Below are 18,866 nucleotides of genomic sequence, written 5' to 3' on the forward strand. Positions count from 1 at the left end.
TTTCTCCTATGGAGATTCACTTAGGACAAGCTCCCATTTTGGCGAAGCTTAAAAGCTTTCCTCCTGACAGCTGCTATTAGTGGCAAAGGAAAAACAGAGCTTGGTTTATGCCGTAGCTACATCCACTGAAGGACATGGTACTAAACAGTCATCCACAAGATTTTAAACACCCAAAACAATCCCAGACCCAAGTCAAGCCTCTGAGCTGAGCAATTAAGAAATAAAATTTTTGAAGACCTTTGTTGTGTGGTTCTCAGCTTTATAACTCCAAATAGTTCTCTTTCCTCAAAAGATTTCCATTATTCCACAGTAGCACCTCTTCTTTCCTGCTCTCTTGCAGAAAGCAGGTGATCATTAGTAATCACTTCAATTTACCCAGGAACCTTTCACCTAAAACCTACACTTCATAAGCAGTTAGGATTTGTGTTCTTTGGGGATAGAAGTACCAATAATGATGTAGCCAGATTCTCATGTGAGAGAAATACTTATATATCTGATATATCTGACAGCTTTACTTGGAGCATTGATGCATTTTACTGTATGTAAGTTATACTCAAATTAATTCTAGGAGTGCCTCAGTGGCTTAATCGGTTGAGTGTCTGACTCTTGATTTTGGCTCAGGTCATGATCCCAGGGTCTTGGGATTGAGCCTGTGTTGGGCTCTGTGCTGAGCATGGAGCTTGCTTGGGATTCGCTCTCTCTTAATACCTCTTTCTCTGCCCCTCTCCCCTGCTCAGGTCCCTTTCTAAAAAAAAAATTAAAAAAAAAATTAATTCTACTAACAAAAGCATTCACCCCTTCAGGGAAACTGCCCTTACTTGACCAAAGCTGTAACAGGATTCTATATACCCATATATCCTATCCCATTTATAAAAGGTGGGAGGGGGCGCCTAGGTGGCTGTCGGTTCAGCGACCGACTTCAGCTCAGGTCATGATCTCGCGGTTTGTGAGTTCGAGCCCCACATCAGGCTCTGGCTGACAGCTCAGAGCCTGGAGCCTGCTTCGGATTCTGTGTCTCCTCCTCTCTCTGCCCCTCCCATGCTCATGCTCTGTCTTTCTCTCAATAATAAATAATAAACATTAAAAAAATTTTTCTTAAGGGGGGTGGCAGCCAAAAAAAAATGAATATCTTCCCCCACCACACACTGACCCCAATCCCCCACTAAAATGCATTTTTCTCTGTGTATGTCATCCATTCAATTACATGCAACATCACTGGGCTGTGTAGGTGGGCAAAAGGGAAAATTTTGAAGAAACTTATAGGGCCACAGGGATGAGCTGTAGCCCTGCAAAACTGTTTGAGCCCTCTCAGTCATTTGCATACCAGTGGCTGAGGGAGCAGGCCTCCAAGCTGCCTGAGCTCAGGGTAAAAAGAGCACAAGTGACCTCAATGTATCATAGAAAGAATGAACATTTAAAATCCTACCTAGCTCATTTCCAGCACTGAATAACCATTTTTAAACACTCAAAAATTCTTCCCAATGGAAATAATTACCTCAAGGAATTGTTAACATTAAATCAGAAATTAATAGACATTCAGGCAATTTGAGATTTTATTGTGAAAATAGCTATTTTGACATTATATCCAGTTTCTCACTTATCAGAATAAATTCTTTACAACATTGATCATCATTACCACTTCTGGGTATTTATACACAGTCTCTGAGTAAAATATATTCACACTAGGCATGACTAGAATATTTAAATTATGACCAACATTGCTTATTTTAAGATGTTTACTTTACAATAAAACTATAGTAATTTGTATAGTATGACAGATATTTAAAATATTTACCAAAGAGAGGCTTGGTGAGACAAAACCAATATGTATACACATAGATTTCTTATTTATCTTATTTGCTGTCAATCTTCTAGAAAGCTACAGTTACACTGCAAACACCTCAAATTTCCATTTCAAAATGATTAGAAAAATGGAAACGTGTTATCTCCTATTGTACAAACTAAAACATTGAATCAGAAGAGGAATAAAGCTCATCTTTATGCAATTAACATAAAAGCTTGAGTACAGCCTTCCTTCTCCAAGAAAAGAGACACGAGCAGTGCAAGAGAAGTAGCCAACAGTCTAAACAGAGAGGGGCCGGCACACCCTTCTCGACAGTGCGTGACTCACTGACGACTGACGCAAACCCTGGCAAGCCATTTTTCTTGATTTCCAACAACCTGAGCACGTAAACTAAATGATTAAAAGGCATTTCTCTGAATGTGCATGAGGAAAACTGAAGAATCAGAACAGAGATCGAACTGCTTTTCACATGGCTAGATGTTCACCGTTACACAACTCAAAACCAAAGTCCAGCTTTCTATCAAATACATAATCACAGTGTGGAGTTGCAAATATGCAACTGTACACACTGCGGAGAAGAAACAAAGAGCATCCTTACGCCCTATTCGAGATCTGGTTTTATACTTTGAAAGGAGATCAAACATACTTAGTCCTCTGATATTTAGAAGTCTAGTGATGTTTAAATTTTTTAGGCTATAGAAACTGCTGAGGGAACGCCTAGGTGGCTCAGTCGGTGAAGTGTCTGACTTCGGCTCAGGTCACGATCTCACGGTTTGTGAGTTTGAGCCCCACGTTGGGGTCTGTACTGACAGCTCAGAGCCTGAAGCCTGCTTAGGATTCTTTGTCTCCCTCTCTCCTCCTTCCCTGCTTGCGCTCTCTCTCTCAAAAATAAAAACATTAAAAAAATTTTTTTTTAAAAAGGAAACTGCTGAGAATTTTATGAAAACTGAAAACCGTCATCCTAGAAAATGCACACAAATATGCAATCCTTGTTTAGAACATGTCTTCAGTACTAGACTAGAACTTGAAAATATTAAATTTCTTTTGCTTGGTCACTGACACAACTGTAAACTTTCTACAACACCGTGTATATGTGCATGTGTGTATGTGTGTGCATATGTATTTATAAAATCAGCAGCTTGTATGTGGCTTTACCACTATAAATCCCATCACCTTTTTGTCACTTTTAAAGCACAGCCAAACATGGTTTGGAAAATTGTTCTGGAATTCCAAGCTGGTTCCCTCTGTCTCACAGACACCTGGAATCACCAGGTCACACCCTTGTGCAGATGTTCCAAGCCAAATGGGATTCTAGGGAAAAGGGATGACTGACTGACCAGGGGCCTCACAGGTGCCTAAATAACCCAACTGTTTAAACACATGGCCACCCCTCTCTCAACTTCAGGGTCCAAGGGAGTCCTGACCTGTCTTTCCATTTTATCACCACTCACTAGAGCAGCACCTAACAACAGGAAACCTTTGCAATGAGCACAAACAAGCAAAAACACTCCAGGGCAGCATTTCCCTAAGTATACTTTTCAGCATATAAATCCCACAAGACCTACTTTAAACACACACACACCCCAAAAACCACATGCAATAAATCAGGAAAATAGTGTATAAAATGCAGACCTTTGTTGGAGATTGAAACTACACAATAGCATTTCAAAGGTTCAGAAAGGCTCTAGGAACTTAATGTTGTCTAACAAAGCATTTCCCAACCTTTTTTGACAACAGAACCCTCTACTGACATAATAATGATAGAATCTGCCAAAACCCACCTACTTCTCCAAGAAACTAAAAGATGTTTTTTAAAGATCTTACAGTATAATTTCAAATTAACAATAATCAGGATGCAAAAACACTTACTTTTCTGTGAATTTTTTAAAGAAACTACTTTGTTTTGCTAAGAATGCTCTTCTATCATAACAAGTCCCCTTCCTATACAAGTCCAGCTCAAAGTTACCCTTTCTTAGAATACCTCCTCACCTCAATCACAGTGGTTTTAAGTCTAGGGCTGGGAAGCTGCGCCCTGAGCAAACAGTACATCCTGAGTTTTGGACCAAAATATTTTGCAAACCCTTAAAAAAAACCAAAACTTCATCTTTACTTTCAGAGTAAAGCAGCATTCTGAACCTCCAATGACACTTCAATTAAACTTTTGAGGATAAAAGGATTACAAACCTTTAGTTCATGTAATTAACAATGAATTTCTTCATAATCTATTTAAGAAATGTGAAAACACTGAAAAGCACATGTATATTCCACAGGGCTGAACAAGAAAAAAAGGCAAAAGATAATTCTTAATGCCAACAATATACACAAAAGACCACAATCATAACCCAAATTATACTCAGTGGCTCTGCTCAGGATTTCAATTATATAAATAACCAAACCAAGACAAAGTCAATTACTAAATCCCTATGAGCTTAGGACAAAAAACACAGACTGCACTTTCTTCATTAAAGCCTGGTCCTAATGTCGTCTCATCACACTGTGTAATTAGAGATAACACAGCAAAGCAAAGGACTACCACATGAAGACACAGAAGGACTGTTTTCAACGTATTTATCCTTGAAAGTAAACCCAGGTACCATAGGAAGAAAATGATACTATTACAAATATAAAAACCAGAGCATATTTTATAGGGAAAAGGAGTTCTTAGTTTTAGGTTATTGTTTTTTCTTTTCTGGTAAGGCAAAACAGATCTTTAGATAACCATTCATTACAAACCTGAGTTGTTTTTTTCTTTAAAATTAAGAAGGAAGTAAATTATATTTAATTTATATTATGTATTTGTCAGAAACTGAATAGTAAATACTGTGTTTGGATCATTAAATTTAAATTGTAGTTTAGATGATACATTGACTTACTTTTAAAACTCTTTTATTTTGAAATTATAGACTCACAAGAAGTTGCAAAAATACTACAGACTCTGTGTATCCATCACTCAGCTTCTTACCTTTATTTATATTTTGGCTTTTAAAGGGTTAACACTTTTGACAACATGAAAAACTGTCAAAAAACCTAATAGGCCTGATGAACACATATTCTTGGAAGAGGCTCTATGAAAACATACTGCTGACTTCAAATACAACTTTTATCACATGAAGGTACCTTAAAAATTGGTTTTCTGAGATTCTGTCACTGTTACCAATCTCTGCCTCTTTTGATGTCCAATGGTTTCCCACTTTTGCAGCTTCTGAAAACTTTAACTTAGCTGTTATTGAAATAAGCTCCCTTATTCCTTCATGTTAATATATCTGGCAACATTAAATGAATAGCAATTACGAATAGAAATCAACATGCTTGGATTTATTGTAAGAATCTTGAACTCTATAGTATCCCCAAAATAATGCAAAATACCTAAGCTGGAATTTGTCAATGCCAACCTTTGTAAGGGAAAAAACCACTGTGAAGGAATGACCATCCTCAATGCTCTCTACAGGGTATTTACTGTTAAAAGAAGTGGTGGGTCTTATGGATGACTGGTGACAATGTGTTGATGAGGGATCTTTATCTTATGGGAATTATCTGATCAATTTTCTAATCCTATACTAGCACCAAACATAAACACAAACATAGTCCCTTTTATCATATTCCACCATCACATCCAAAAGAAAATAGCTCACAGTATTTTGTTTAAGACTGTGGGCCATCTATCTCAGCAAACTCAAACTTTATCCAAAGCACATCCTGGCCAGGCTGATCGCAAGTTCTCTTCCCAATCTGGAAAGCTGTTCCTTTCTAAGAGCTTCCTATATGCGTGGCTGCTCCCTGGAGCAGGTCATACTCAGTTATAGCTTCCGAGCATCTTGTTGGCCAATCCCCAAAATGCTCAACTAAGTAGCCCCATATATAAATTCTCACTTATCTAAATCACATTTTGCATCTTAGGAAAGGTAGTCTGGAAACATCAGAGCCTACCTACTGCAAGGCTAAAGGCAAGTCAAAGCAGGAATGACCAAAAAGAAATAAATCATATTTACAGTTGTCTTTTCTACTAAAATATGACAAATCCTTGTCATTCTAAAATGATGTCTTTTCATTAAACTTTCAACACATGAACTATTACAGTATGATTACTGGCTGAATTCTGTGTCAAAAGAACATGATCTCACATTCTTATAAAAATTTGAACACATTTCTTACCATGGGCATTAGTAGTTTTACTGACAGAAAACTGTTACATAACCCAGTATTACTTTGGACTGTGACCATGGAGAAATTTGGGAGCTAAATTTACCACTTGATTTTAGAATCTGTTAGGGTTGGTATAGCTCTCTCTCCCCCATTTTTTATTTTTCCAAAAACTAATTTTAATTGTCCTGTTTTATGTATTTGACAATTTTAAGCCACTTCAAATGCTTCTTAGAAGGTTTAATATAAATCATGATTGAAAATGATCAACTCTAACTACAGCATAAACAGATGTCTGGTTAATGTGTTAACCACCCTTCTCCAATATACATGGACCCCAGGGGACAATAAAGTCCTATGGTCATGATTTTCAACATAGAATATTCATACAGGTTTTGGATGCTGGAGTCTAATGGAAAATTAACTCAAAACACACAAACCTGTTGTATAAATAATGTGAAACTCATTAGTTACTTTCCCTAAATGCATCCAAACAGATGAACAAGATTTTGAAGACTACCTTGTTTCTCATTTAATTAAAACTTTCAAGAAAAAATATTTACAGCGACTTAAAGAGTCCTGTATAATACCTAATACATGAACAAACTGGGAGGATGCAGGTCAAATACAGCTGAGCTCCATTCAGCTCAAATTAGGGGAGTCTCTTGACTACAAAACTGTTTGCTTAACACGGGTGTTTCTGCAGGATGTGATAAGATTTGCTGAGCACCATAGTAATCTTTTAAGACACTAATCAAAAACATGATCCCATAATTAAAAAACCTCAGAAGTGGTTTTAGGACAACAGGAGCACCTCAGCCACTAAAGTATGCGAGATTCTATTCTAAGCAAAACCACCTGCACAACAAATCCTTCAACAGTTCAGTAACCAATAAGTAGAAAATGTTCTTTAAAAACTATTGTTATCTCCGCATATTCCACTGGATCATTCAACTGTTGTAGTTTAACTATATGGAAAATAATAAGTTGCCATAATGCTTTTGACTACATGATAGGCTTCTTCTGAAAGAACACTGGTCTGAACCAAGCCTGGTGAACTTGGACCAGGCACACAGTAGGTACTTCTATTACTCTGGCTGAGGAAGGTCTAACAACTGGGCAAATTCCAGTAAGACTTTACAGCCTGGCGTAATAACGATGACCAACATACTCAGTTCTCCTGAAATCAATCCAAGAAAGAGATTACTAAAGTTAAAAATGTACTACAAATACACAGGTCTAAAGCTGCCACATTTGCCCAATAAACTAAAAGCGTCCTTGCCAACCTTATATTGAACACATCAGCAAATACCAGAAGTGCATATAGTCAGATGAATATTATATGTAACCACCTTTGATATTTATATATATACATATATATGGTACTAATCCTCCCAAAAGATTACACTTCTGAGAGCATAATTAAAAAGCACATTCCTCTTTGTTTTTTAAATAGACTTTTCTATTGAAGTGAATAGAATATTAGAATATTACATTTTTCCTAATGTCTAAAGTCATCAAATTTCTAAACAGAAGAAAAAAGCCTCAAAGAGCCACATATTAGATATTCAAACTGTTCTAAGAAAACGAAATTAATAAAATAACTTGAATAAATAAGAGTGCACATTCAGAACAGAATTCTAGCTTTTGGTCAGCAACATATGAAATAAAGGCAAAAATCTGCCAAGATTAAGGCAGGTTTTTGGTTTTTTTTAATATACAGTACAATATGTTTTCTTTGTTCCCCAAGTTCATTTAGCATTCACTTTGATGTTATCTAAAGTGCACTGCCAGGTCAAAATACAAGCTTCCTAATTAAGAAAAAATAGATGTCATAGAAAGTTTCTTTTTAGAGTCTCCCTTATACCTACTAATGGCATTTTCTTTTTGCCTTCACACTTAGTGTAAGAGATTACTGCAATAATCATGACTGGACACAAAGCATGATGACTGTCAGGGTGATAGCCGTTGTAAGGAATTATTTTCGTCTTCTGCTGGAGTCAATTTGAGTGTTGGCAGTTTCCGAGGAGGAAGTTGAGGGCTTTGGCGAAGATTGTCATCCATCTGTGGGAAGTACAAAAAGTACATGTGACTGATGGCTGTGGCACCACTTTCGTGGACTGTGACCTCCTCATCGAAACTATAGCCTAGAAGAGCACAGAACCATATGGCTCCAGGACTGCTCAAAAAACCTTTTTCTTACAGATAATCTCGCAGGAACTCTAAATGTCATACCTCAAATACCAGCTAACTCAGTATATGTGTACAAGCAATATTGCTCATCCTTGATGCCTTTGCAAAATTATAGCAATTCCACAAAATGAATATTCTACTGAACTCAACCACATCACAACTGGATTTAAGAGGTCTCCTAGTATAGTAAGTGGAAAAGCATTACTTCTGATACACTAAGCTCCACAGTTTATTAATTATGTTGATGTACAATACCTCATTTGATCTTCCCAACACAACTGTGAAGAAACCATGGAAGACGATCATTCCCTATTTTACGTAGCAGCAAAACGAAGCTCAGAAAGGTTAAGAAATTTGCCTTAGTTTGCAAAGCCAATATCAAAAGTTGAAATTAAAACCCAGGTCTTCTTTAAAATTTTTTCTTTAACCTTCATTTATTTTTGAGACAGAGAGAGACAGAGCATGAATGGGGGAGGGTCAGAGAGAGGGAGACACAGAATCTGAAACAGGCTCCAAGCTCCGAGCTGTCAGCACAGAGCCCGATGCAGGGCTCGAACTCACGGACTCCGAGATCACGACTTGAGCCGAAGTCGGACGCTTGACCAACTGAGCCAGCCACCCAGGCATCCCAAAACCCAGGTCTTCTTATTCCAATACTATTATTCTTTCAACTGCACCCCACAGCCTCAGTGAAAATGACCTGTACTCCCTTCAAAAAGACAAATTCTTTTAGGCTGCAAGTATTTAGACCATGGGAAGCTAGGAAAAGAGACAGATGGAAGGAGAAACTATTTAGACCTAATCCAGAGGTATTCCAAACACCAGATCAGTTCTAAGCCTGCTCTAGAAAAAAAAATTACTATGGAGCATATTGAGAAAATGTCCAAGGGTTTCAGACTTGCCCTCAGGAGGACATTAGCATCCCTGGAAACACTAGGAGAGGAATCATTTAGAACTGAGTCAGGCTGGTGGGAATGTAAACTGGTGTAGCCACTCCAGAAACAGTATGGAGGTTTCTCAAAAAATTAAAAATAGAACTACCCTATGACCCAGCAATTGCCCTACTAGGTATTTATCCAAAGGATACAGGTGTGCTGTTTCGAAGGGAAACATGCACCCCCATGTTTATAGCAGCACTGTCGACAAGCCAAATTATGGAAAGGTCCCATATATCCATCAACTGATGAATGGATAAAGATGTGGTATATATGTAATGGAATACTACTTAGCAATCAAAAAGAATGAAATCTTGCCATTTGCCACAATGTGGATGGAACTACAGTGCATTATGCTAAGTGAAATAAGTCAGAGAAAGACAAATATGATTTCATTCATATGTGGAATTTAAGAGACAAAGCAGATGAACATAAGGGAAGAGAAGCAAAAATAATTATACGTTACGTATATATAAATAAGAAATACATATATATATGTATATATATACGTATATACGTTTATGTGTGTATATATATATTCCATGTATATATATATACATATATATATTCCATGTGTATATATATATTCCATATATATATATATATACATATATATATATATATATATATATATATATATACACACACACACACACACACATACATACGTATATGGAAAGAATGGAGTCATACCTTACAAAGCTACCTTTCAACCAGAACACCCCACAAACAGAGTGCAGGGTTCACAGCCTGGTGCTGAGCTCTCTATCAGCTCAACTTCAGAAAAGACTTGAAAGCAATTGCCGCCAAAGATCCCACACCAACAGCAAACAGCATCTGACTACCCACTTGATAAACAGGCTTTTCCAGAGTTTTGATTATGTGCAGACCAAAACTCTCCCTTATCTCCTCCAGATGCTCTTATAAAGCACAGAGGAAATGTCTCAGCAGAGATACAAGCAGCTTACAGGAAAGGAAAGAGTATAAAAGATTAACTTTTAACTTTCCAATGGAAAAAAACATTCCCAGTGGACTGCTTGAATCAATTGGGTTGTCTTTTTTTTTTTTTTTTTTTTGTAAGAACTAAGTCCCCCAGACATTACTTTTTTTTTTCTTAAGCTCTAGATTTTCTGCGCAAATGGCGAACAGTAGTAGCCAATAGGATTTGTTGCTCTTATGTCCTGCAGCCAACAGTGAACCACACTGAAGAGCAGATATGAAACAGGGGTGGGAAGGAGAGTGCCTGATTTAGAGTTAGGAAACGTTCACATGCTGATAATGACCCAACATGGAAGTGTACAAAGCGGTGACAGGGCCTCTTGGGTTCACCTCCTGCATATGTAGGTATTTCATGGTTCCCTTTACATGTCTGTCATGAATTTGCCAAATACAGAAAATGAAAACTGTATTGGATAGCCTTCATCCAGCAGCTAAGTGTCGAAAACAATCTGAATAATCTTTCCATTATCCACACCTAACACTCAATATCTTTCCTCTCGTGGGATTTACTGGGCTGGGCTAAGAAGACAAACTTGGCATTCAACGAGCCCACCTAAACTTTAATGCTGGTCCTTTACAGTTTTACTGCTCAGTCCTACTCACTTCTCAACTTCTAACAACACATGAAATACTCTACAAAGAAACAGAAAGGTCATTCCAGAGAGTGACAGAGGTTTCTTGCTACTAGTACTACTAGCACTGGATACATAGTTTCATTCATTTGCAGCTTACTAACTGCAAAGCCCATGATGGAATCCAATTTGTAGGGTTCGAATCCCCTTTGCCTCTCACCACCTGAATGATCTCGGGCAGGTAACATACACTGCTCTCCAGGCTTCACTATCCTTATCTGTAAGATACGACTGACGGAGTAGCTGCACACACAGCGGCTGTGAGGATTCAATGAGGTAACTCGAAAGCTCGTAGGACACAATGCCTGTTATTCAGACCTCAAAAACTGCTAGCCAGTGTTATTAGGCCACATTGCCTCATTAGTTAGTGAAAGAATGAAGTATCATTCACTGGCATAAGAAAAAAGGAAGTTGATCAGACACTTGGGGAAAAAATGAATCACCTCTCTTGTATTTTTCCAATTAGAATCGCCCTTGAAATTCCCACTACTGGCGTGCGTGCTCTCTCTCTCTCTCTCTCTCTCCTACCCGCTTCCTTAGTATCTCTCTCTCAGCAAATGAACGCGACCAAAGTGGCAAAATACCCACACTGATGAAAAACTGTGGGCAACAATTAGAAAAGAGAAGGATAGAAGAAGCAAAGCAAAACAGTTTATGTAGAAGAAAGAAAAAGACATCATAGTGTGATTAACAAGAAAGAACCAGCACTGGTGCTTACAATCTCAAGAAATGTTAACCTTGGGAGACAGAAACAGACAAGCAAGAAGTGTGTTTGTTTTGTCTTTTTTTTTTTTTTTTTTTTTAAAGCTAGGCTTTTGGTCTCCCAACTTGAAAAATACTAATTATGTGGTAAAAATAAGCCCAATACCACTATCAAAGTAATCGAACCACTACTGGCTTCAAAACACTATATTATATACAACTGTAGTAAATGTATATTTGAGCAGATTTATGAAAAAATAAACTCTTTAAAAAATAAGAGGGTAAAATAATGCATATTAACTATACAATTAAAGTTACAATATTAATTTCAGAAAGAAAAATACTAAACTACTATAAAATAATGATTGAAGTAAACTTGACCTTTTCAATCAAGTTGGATTCCTTATTTACAAGTTGTGTGAGTTTCTGCAGATTTGCGTCTACTGTTTCTTGACCAGCAGGAGAGGTGCCTAAGAAGCCAGGACAGAAATCAGAAAGACAGAAAATTTTGAAAGTCTTTAAAGCTGTTCAGACTGAAAGAATTTTGAGTCTATCCACCCTCCCAAGTACACTGCCCTCCAAAAATAAATAAAATCAAGCAAAGAGAAAAACCATTATGGGTTCAAAGGCAAAGAGGGATAGTAATGCTCCAAAACCAAACCTAAACAAAAGGACTAAATTTGTCCATGAAGTAGACAGCCAAGTGTTATGCAACTAGCCAAAGTGATTAGTAAAAGAGCACAATGGTCCTCATTTCCTTCTCCAATTTGAGGTGTACCTTTTCCCCACCCATATCAAATAGGCCTTTAGTCACAGCTATCTGGATAGCTGTCTAAGGCAGGGACTCCCAAACAGCTATCAAACAGGCATCCAAAGTATTTGGAAGAACTTAAAAAATACAGATTTCTGGGCTCTACCCTGAAGGGATTCTAATGCGGTATCTCTGGCTTAGGACTCAAGACTGTATATGTCCTCCAGCCAGGTTTGCTAATCACTGCTCCAAAGTAACAAGGTTGAAAGTGATTTAGTTTCATGACTCACCCCTCTCTCTCTAAAAAACATATAAACCACCATGAAAAAATAAACTGTCCCTAAGCCAGCTATCCTTGTAACTGCTGTTTCTCAAAAGGACAATTTCTGCCAACTCTCCCAATACAAATTTAGTATCCCAATCACTTACACACATGGCCCACACACCCAAGGAATCATATCCTAAGTCACAGGTGCCCTCTATTTACAATACCTCCAGTCTGATGCAATCAGTTTTCAAGTAGTGGTATCATGGGAGTGTACCTCACCCAAATCAATCTGCTGCTGATTTCTGTTCACGCAGGAAAATGCTAGAAGCAACATTTAAAATAATTGCCCATTTGCATTAGGATAGATGCTATCTTTCAGCAGGGACTCAATAAATACCTGTAGTTAACTTTTAGAAGAAAATGATCCACTTCAAAGGGGCAATATTTAAAGAAGAACAAGAGGCAAGAAATGTATAAAATCTAGAAGAATAGGCAAAAGGAAAATATCTATTTCTCTATTTAAAATAGAACTAACACATGGGAATAAAGTTGGAAAAATAAAATTTTTTCAAATGCTGTAAGTCAGCACTTAAAGACGATACACAAACTTCTTTAATAAGTCATGAATTTTGCTTATCCATCCTTAGGAGAATATGCAGATAATCTACACAAACGCAAATTAGCTGAAGAGAAGCCAGCTTACCTCCAAGACTAAGCTTAAAATAACTATTTAGGATGTCATCACAAAAGCGGCACAGGTTGGAGAGCTGTTTCAAATGTTCTTGTAATTGAACTTTAGGAAAGCGTATTTTATAAAGAGGTGCAAGAAAACCAAACACGTAGGCATCCAAGGTAGATGGCCTAAAAATAAATTCAGGATTTTTAAAAAACACATAGGAAAATATTAACTTGGGATCATGTTAAAAATATTTTTTCTCCAATACATTTACCAATTCTGAAGTATACAATATAGTCTTTTAGAAGGTTTACTACACATGCAAGCTTATTAAAATGATGTAATGAGGGTTTTTTAAAAAAAATTTAATACTCTAACCATTTATTTTATTTAGAAGAAAATTAACTCATAAATTAAAAATTCATCTTTACTTACAAGTGTTATATGAAGATATGAGACAGGGTGGGGATAGTCTTAGATATTTTAAATTCATATATATAGCATGTCTAGTCAATGTTTGATTACCATGGACAGAGAAATTACTATAGTAATTCATTAAATCTTTTTTTTTTTTTTTTAAAGCAAAACCTCATGGGTGGGAGGGGTGGCAAGAGGACTTGCTTTAAATAACTACTCATGGACTATATGCATACAAAACACGAAAACGATTTTTAAGGGAATGCACTCACGTATCTCCAAAGAAAAACTGAGATGTTCCCAATCTGTTTGACAGAAGATTTAGGCACTCCTTGGCATCTCTGTATATCTAGTAAGGATGAAATTACAACTCAAAGGTAGAACAGATGCTCTAGAAGTCCTTCTAAGCAGGCATCCAGGATGTTCATCTCTGCTGTCTCTCTTGTCCCTCCCCTGGAGGGACCTTGCTCTGAAAGTAATCCCAACCATACCTGAGCTTCCACTTCTCGGAGGTGGTAAAGGGGAGGCTCTCCTTTAGTCAGGAGAATTCTATTCAGTGCTCCCTTAGACATCCTTCCAGGCAGGATCAAACTCAAGGGAAAAGGAATTCGTGAAGCAAACCATGGCTTTGTCACAGCAAAGTAATTGTCACTCTCAACCCAGAATGTGTGAAGCTACAAAACAAAACAAACGAAAAACACAAGCATGTTCTTTTATGAAAAGAAAGGTCATTTAAACAGTGTGAAAGTTTTGGGTAAATATCCTTGTACAAAGTGGCTTCATAAAACTTTCCCAATTAGAATGACTCAAGGATGAAACAAGATTTTAAACATGTGGATTTGTTGATTGCTATATCCCAGGCACCCAGAACAAGGCCTGGCACATATGTGCTCAATAAATATTTGTTGAAGGAGTGAATGATAGTTAGCTAAATTCTATACATGGAGGAACAAACTCTGTCTTCCACAAATAATTTTTATTTCCAAAATGACAGTATCTTTCATGTTGTTTCATGTCTTAGCTGAATGTCTAACAGAACCCAGTTTCACAGTAACATGAAAGAATCAAAATTAATTCATAAATGAAATTTCCTCCTTTAAGCCTTTTTCACTATGTTCCTTCTAAATAGATTAAAGCATACTTTTAGTAGGTCACTACAATGATGTAATATTCACCAATGCTCACCACTGCAGGAAGAAGCTTCTCTTCAAGGAGAGCAATGTAAGCCAGTGTATCTGCCCCCTGTTTTGCTGAGAGTTCATAATCAGCATTATATTTCTATTAAAAAATATAAAACCAAAAAACTTCAGAAGTCAAGGGTATCCCACAACAGTGAAGTTAAATAAATTAAGATTCCTATTCTTCCTTAAAAATGGCAAATATGATATTGAAAGGCATAATGATAAATACAAATTCAATGACAAATGCCGTTTAATGCAAATACAGTTCTTAGCACAACATTCCGCACACAGTAAGGTCAATAAATATCAGCTACGGTTTTTTATTAATTGATATTCTGTGATTGTTTACAACCTAGTTTAGCGCATGGCATGTTGTACCAACAATAAATAGAAGTTATTACCTTTAACAATAAGGAAGAAGTTCTAATTGGTTGCATTTTTCCCCATGAAAAAAGAAAGAAAACCTTCCAAGTTAGAACAATTCTAAATTTTGTTGACATAGGATTTATTTTTTCAAGAAAAGTATTGGCAAAACCAATTACAACTTTTGTATTTATAAAAGTCTTTACATGTTTAAACATTTTGTATGCATTATATAAATCTTTAGATGCTCACACATTTTATACCTTACTTCATGGGACATTTAACTGCAACTCTCCAGTGAAGCGCTTTTTAAAAATAAATAGGGGGGCGCCTGGGTGGCTCAGTTGGTTGAGCGTCCGACTTCGGCTCAGGTCATGATCTCACAGTTCGTGGGTTCGAGTCCCACATCGGGCTCTGTGCTGACAGCTCAGAGCCCGGAGCCTGCTTCCGATTCTGTGTCTCCCTCTCTCTCTGCCCCTCCCCCACTCACACTCTGTCTCTCTCTCCTTCAAAAATAAATAAACATTAAAAAAAAATAAAAATAAAATAGGTGCTAGTTGAGGGGAACTCAGATGCCATATGCAGCAGAAAGTGTGTGGCAGCTTTCACTCCAGTGATAATCATATCAATAAGTGTAATCATAAAGATGGCTTCATTGAACCTGCCTATTTCTAAACTTCAAGAAAATCCAAAAAAAGTACATGAAAACATAAATTGAGTGTTCCTCACTACAGGACTTTCAAATCACAGTAAAACTCATGATTCAGAGCGGTAATTCTCAAGTCTCTTTTTATATCAAACTCCAATTGTCTACTGAGTTGGTAAAAAAGAATTAAAAAAAATTCCCCAAACCTTACAATGTATTTTTTTTAAGTAACATGTAGGGAACAATCTACTTCTTCAAAAGGAACCACCCACCTGTTTTCTTAAAAAGTTTAGTATTTTCGCAGGCTGAGAAACAATGTTGTCTTCAGTTGTCAAAATTGGTACATCTCCTACAATCAAAAACAGTTTACATACAAGGAAACATTTCTATTTGCTCTGAAGACATTGCAGTCCCCTAAAAACCATACCAATTGCACATTCGGAGGGGGCAAAATGAGTAAGCTCATCTTAGTTTTTTGCAATTTCACAAAGCAGTTGTAGAGAACAGTGCCGTATTTCCATTGATCTGACTTGTACTTTACAGTATTACTCACAACGCCCAAACCGTAAGCAACACACAGCCAAAGTTATGGTAAGAAGAAACTAAAACCCCAAGGTACTCCATGACTATATGCTTCATAGCTTTAAATTCAGATATGGGGGTGCCTGGGTGGCTTGGTCGGTTAAGCGTCGGACTTCGGCTCAGGTCATTATCTCATGGTCCATGAGTTCGAGCCCCGCATGGGGCTCTGTGCTGACAGCTCAGAGCCTGGAACCTGTTTCAGATTCTGTGTCTCCCTCTCTCTGACCCTCCCCCATTCATGCTCTGTCTCTCTCTGTCTCAAAAACAAATAAACGTTAAAAAAAAATTAAAAAAAATTAAAAAATAAATTCAGATATGGAGGTTGGGGGGCGGGGGGGGGGGAGTCTCTTAAGAGAGGAGAAAATTGTGTTTACACTGTACCTCTTGAACCTCTCCAGGTGTTATCTATGACATTGACTTTCAAGGGTGCACCAGAAAATTTGGCGTAAGCCTGAAACAAAGTTGGTAAGAGAACATTTAGACTGAGTACGTAGTGCAAATCTGCAAGCAGCTTTAATTCACAGCCCGGTCGCCCTAAGGCAGAAACTCCTGACACTGGGGCTGAATCCCTCTCCGGAGGTCTAGCCGAGGATGCGCGCGCCAGCTACCCAGCTTTCGGGGATTTTGTTCCCCCAAAGGTCCGGGGGATGCAGAGCGGGGCGCGTGCGCGCCCTGCTTTGGTCTTAAGTTCCACCGCCCAGAAAGCTTTGCAAGGCTGAGTGGGCTCGCAGGCAAGCGGAGAAGCCTTGACTCTCCCGCCAAGGCCTCGGCGGGGTCACAAGCCAGGCTTTTGACTCCACGGGAGGGAACCCAATGTGGTGCAGCGAGAAGCGCCCCGGCCGGTCTCAGCCCTGCAGCGCCGCAAGGAACCGCGGCGAGCAGCGGAGACCAGGCCCAGCCAGCCTCGCGCTCTGGCCCCGCCCATCTTTCCTGCGCCCTGGTCCGCGAGGCGGCCTCACCATCACCACCAGGGACTCGCTGTGCACCGATGGGAGCCCCCAGCCACCTCCCCAGCAACTGAGTTCCAAGGGGGCCGCCATCTTGCCGGGGCCGACCTTTGTTACCCCGGAAGTACTTAGACGCTCAATTTCCGGCACGGTGAAACACGGGGCGGGGCGAGAGGAGGGAAGGGTACGTTTAGACTGAAGAAATGCGTCAAGAGGTGGAGGGGTTAAAAGCTCTCTTAGCCTCAGCTTGGCCTGATGGCTAGGAGTCTTGGCCCTTGAGTTAGACCCCCCCGCCCTCCCCGAGAGTCTTAAAATATTTATAGGTGCCTAAAGTGCTCCGAGCCCTTTGAGAATTACTACCTTGGGCTTCAATTAAGCCATCTGTAAAATAGACATGATTGTTGTGTTTAAAATTATGACACAGGGAGAAATAATTTGACATACAATAGGCACTCAATAGTTCAACTCTTTCCTCCATGTTTGGCTTTTGTCTCTTTCCACTCTGAATTATGTCCCCCTCAAGTTCACTTGGTCTGCTCTCCTTAAAAGTAATCCTATTCCTGAAATTTGTGAAGTGAATTCTGCCTTTTTTCAATCTGGAATATCTCCTTTTCCCTGCCATTGCTCCTTCAAAAGTGACCTTAGACATCACCTTCTCCGGGATGATTTTATAAAGTTAGGAAATTCTGGATTCCTGCAAACCCTTGTACATACTTAAATTGTAGCTTCTTTTTTTTTTTTTTAATTTTTTTTTAACGTTTATTTATCTTTGAGACAGAGAGAGACAGAGCATGAACAGGAGAGGAGCAGAGAGAGAGGGAGACACAGAATCTGAAACAGGCTCCAGGCTCTGAGCTGTCAGCACAGAGCCTGACGTGGGGCTCGAACTCACGGACCATGAGATCATGACCTGAGCCGAAGTCGGACGCTTAACCGACGAGCCACCCAGGCGCCCCTTAAATTGTAGCTTCTATTCCATACAGATTTTTTGCCTTTCACTATCCTTGAAAACTCCTTGAAGATACAACAGGACTGGCTTCATAGATGTGAGACCTGTGCAGTCACCCAAGGCCCCATGCTTAGAAGGGCCCACAATTGCCTTACTGTTCTGCTACCATTGTCTTGAAATTCTTAACTTTTGAACAAGAGCCTTCCATTTTTATTTTCTATTGGGTCCTAGTGATTGTAAAGCCAATTGAGTCTGTGGGCATGAACTAAATGTTTGTTTTTTGGTTTTTGGTTTTTTTGTTTTGTTTTGTTTTTGTTTTTTTTAACATCAAACTGACAGTTTCTCAGAGAAACTGTCAAAGAGGAAAAATGGGCCTTCAGAATGCCATGATCCTAACATGCTTACAGAGTGTGGGAGTTACGCCTTGGGTGCTGGATCTTCTAGAAGGCACAACAGTCTTTCTGGGGTACCCTCTCAGTCACTTCTCTGAATTCTTTGCCTTTCTCTGTTTCACTAAGTTAGTTGGGTCCCCTTAAGTAACTGAAAGCTCAAAAGAAACCTCTGCAAATTTTCATAAAATTATAATTCGACATATAATTGCTAGGTACTCCCTAGGGTTACATGGTTTATATAGCTTATATGGCTATCTAAATTTTTCCTCTTTCAAATGCAAGAGTTCTC

The 18,866-nt window shown here is 38.5% G+C and overlaps 1 protein-coding gene across 4 annotated transcripts; it reads right to left on the reverse strand.

Moving 5' to 3' along the window:
- Positions 1-2,656: 2,656 nt before the first annotated feature.
- Positions 2,657-17,331, reverse strand: MTX3 (metaxin 3). 4 transcript variants are annotated; one of them, XM_042942136.1, is made up of 9 exons: positions 17,249-17,331; positions 16,671-16,740; positions 15,980-16,056; positions 14,703-14,795; positions 14,009-14,191; positions 13,790-13,866; positions 13,128-13,285; positions 11,787-11,875; positions 2,657-8,008 (listed from the first exon to the last, which is right to left on the reverse strand). In XM_042942136.1, exons 1-9 carry the CDS (start codon positions 17,327-17,329, stop codon positions 7,898-7,900), a joined length of 939 nt encoding a protein of 312 aa, XP_042798070.1. In that variant the 5' UTR covers positions 17,330-17,331; the 3' UTR covers positions 2,657-7,897. The 4 variants fall into 4 exon arrangements, with proteins under 4 accessions (XP_042798070.1, XP_042798090.1, XP_042798075.1 ...); XM_042942149.1 differs by lacking the exon at positions 2,657-8,008 and adding an exon at positions 12,649-12,745 and having other exon boundaries at positions 11,801-11,875; XM_042942156.1 differs by lacking the exon at positions 11,787-11,875 and having other exon boundaries at positions 7,926-8,008.
- Positions 17,332-18,866: the final 1,535 nt, after the last annotated feature.

Source organism: Panthera leo, chromosome A1 (genome assembly GCF_018350215.1).
Source record: "Panthera leo isolate Ple1 chromosome A1, P.leo_Ple1_pat1.1, whole genome shotgun sequence".
NCBI classification, from domain to species: Eukaryota; Metazoa; Chordata; class Mammalia; order Carnivora; family Felidae; genus Panthera; species Panthera leo.

Coding starts and splice junctions, on each gene's coding strand:
- MTX3 (XM_042942136.1), bottom strand. CDS start 17,329: ATGGCGGCCCCCTTGGAACTCAGTTGCTGGGGAGGTGGCTGGGGGCTC. Junction 16,057..16,670: donor CACCTGGAGAGGTTCAAGAG/GTACAGTGTAAA, acceptor TTTTGATTGTAG/GAGATGTACCAATTTTGACA. Junction 11,876..13,127: donor TTTTAAGCTTAGTCTTGGAG/GTAAGCTGGCTT, acceptor CTGGCTTCTTAG/GCACCTCTCCTGCTGGTCAA.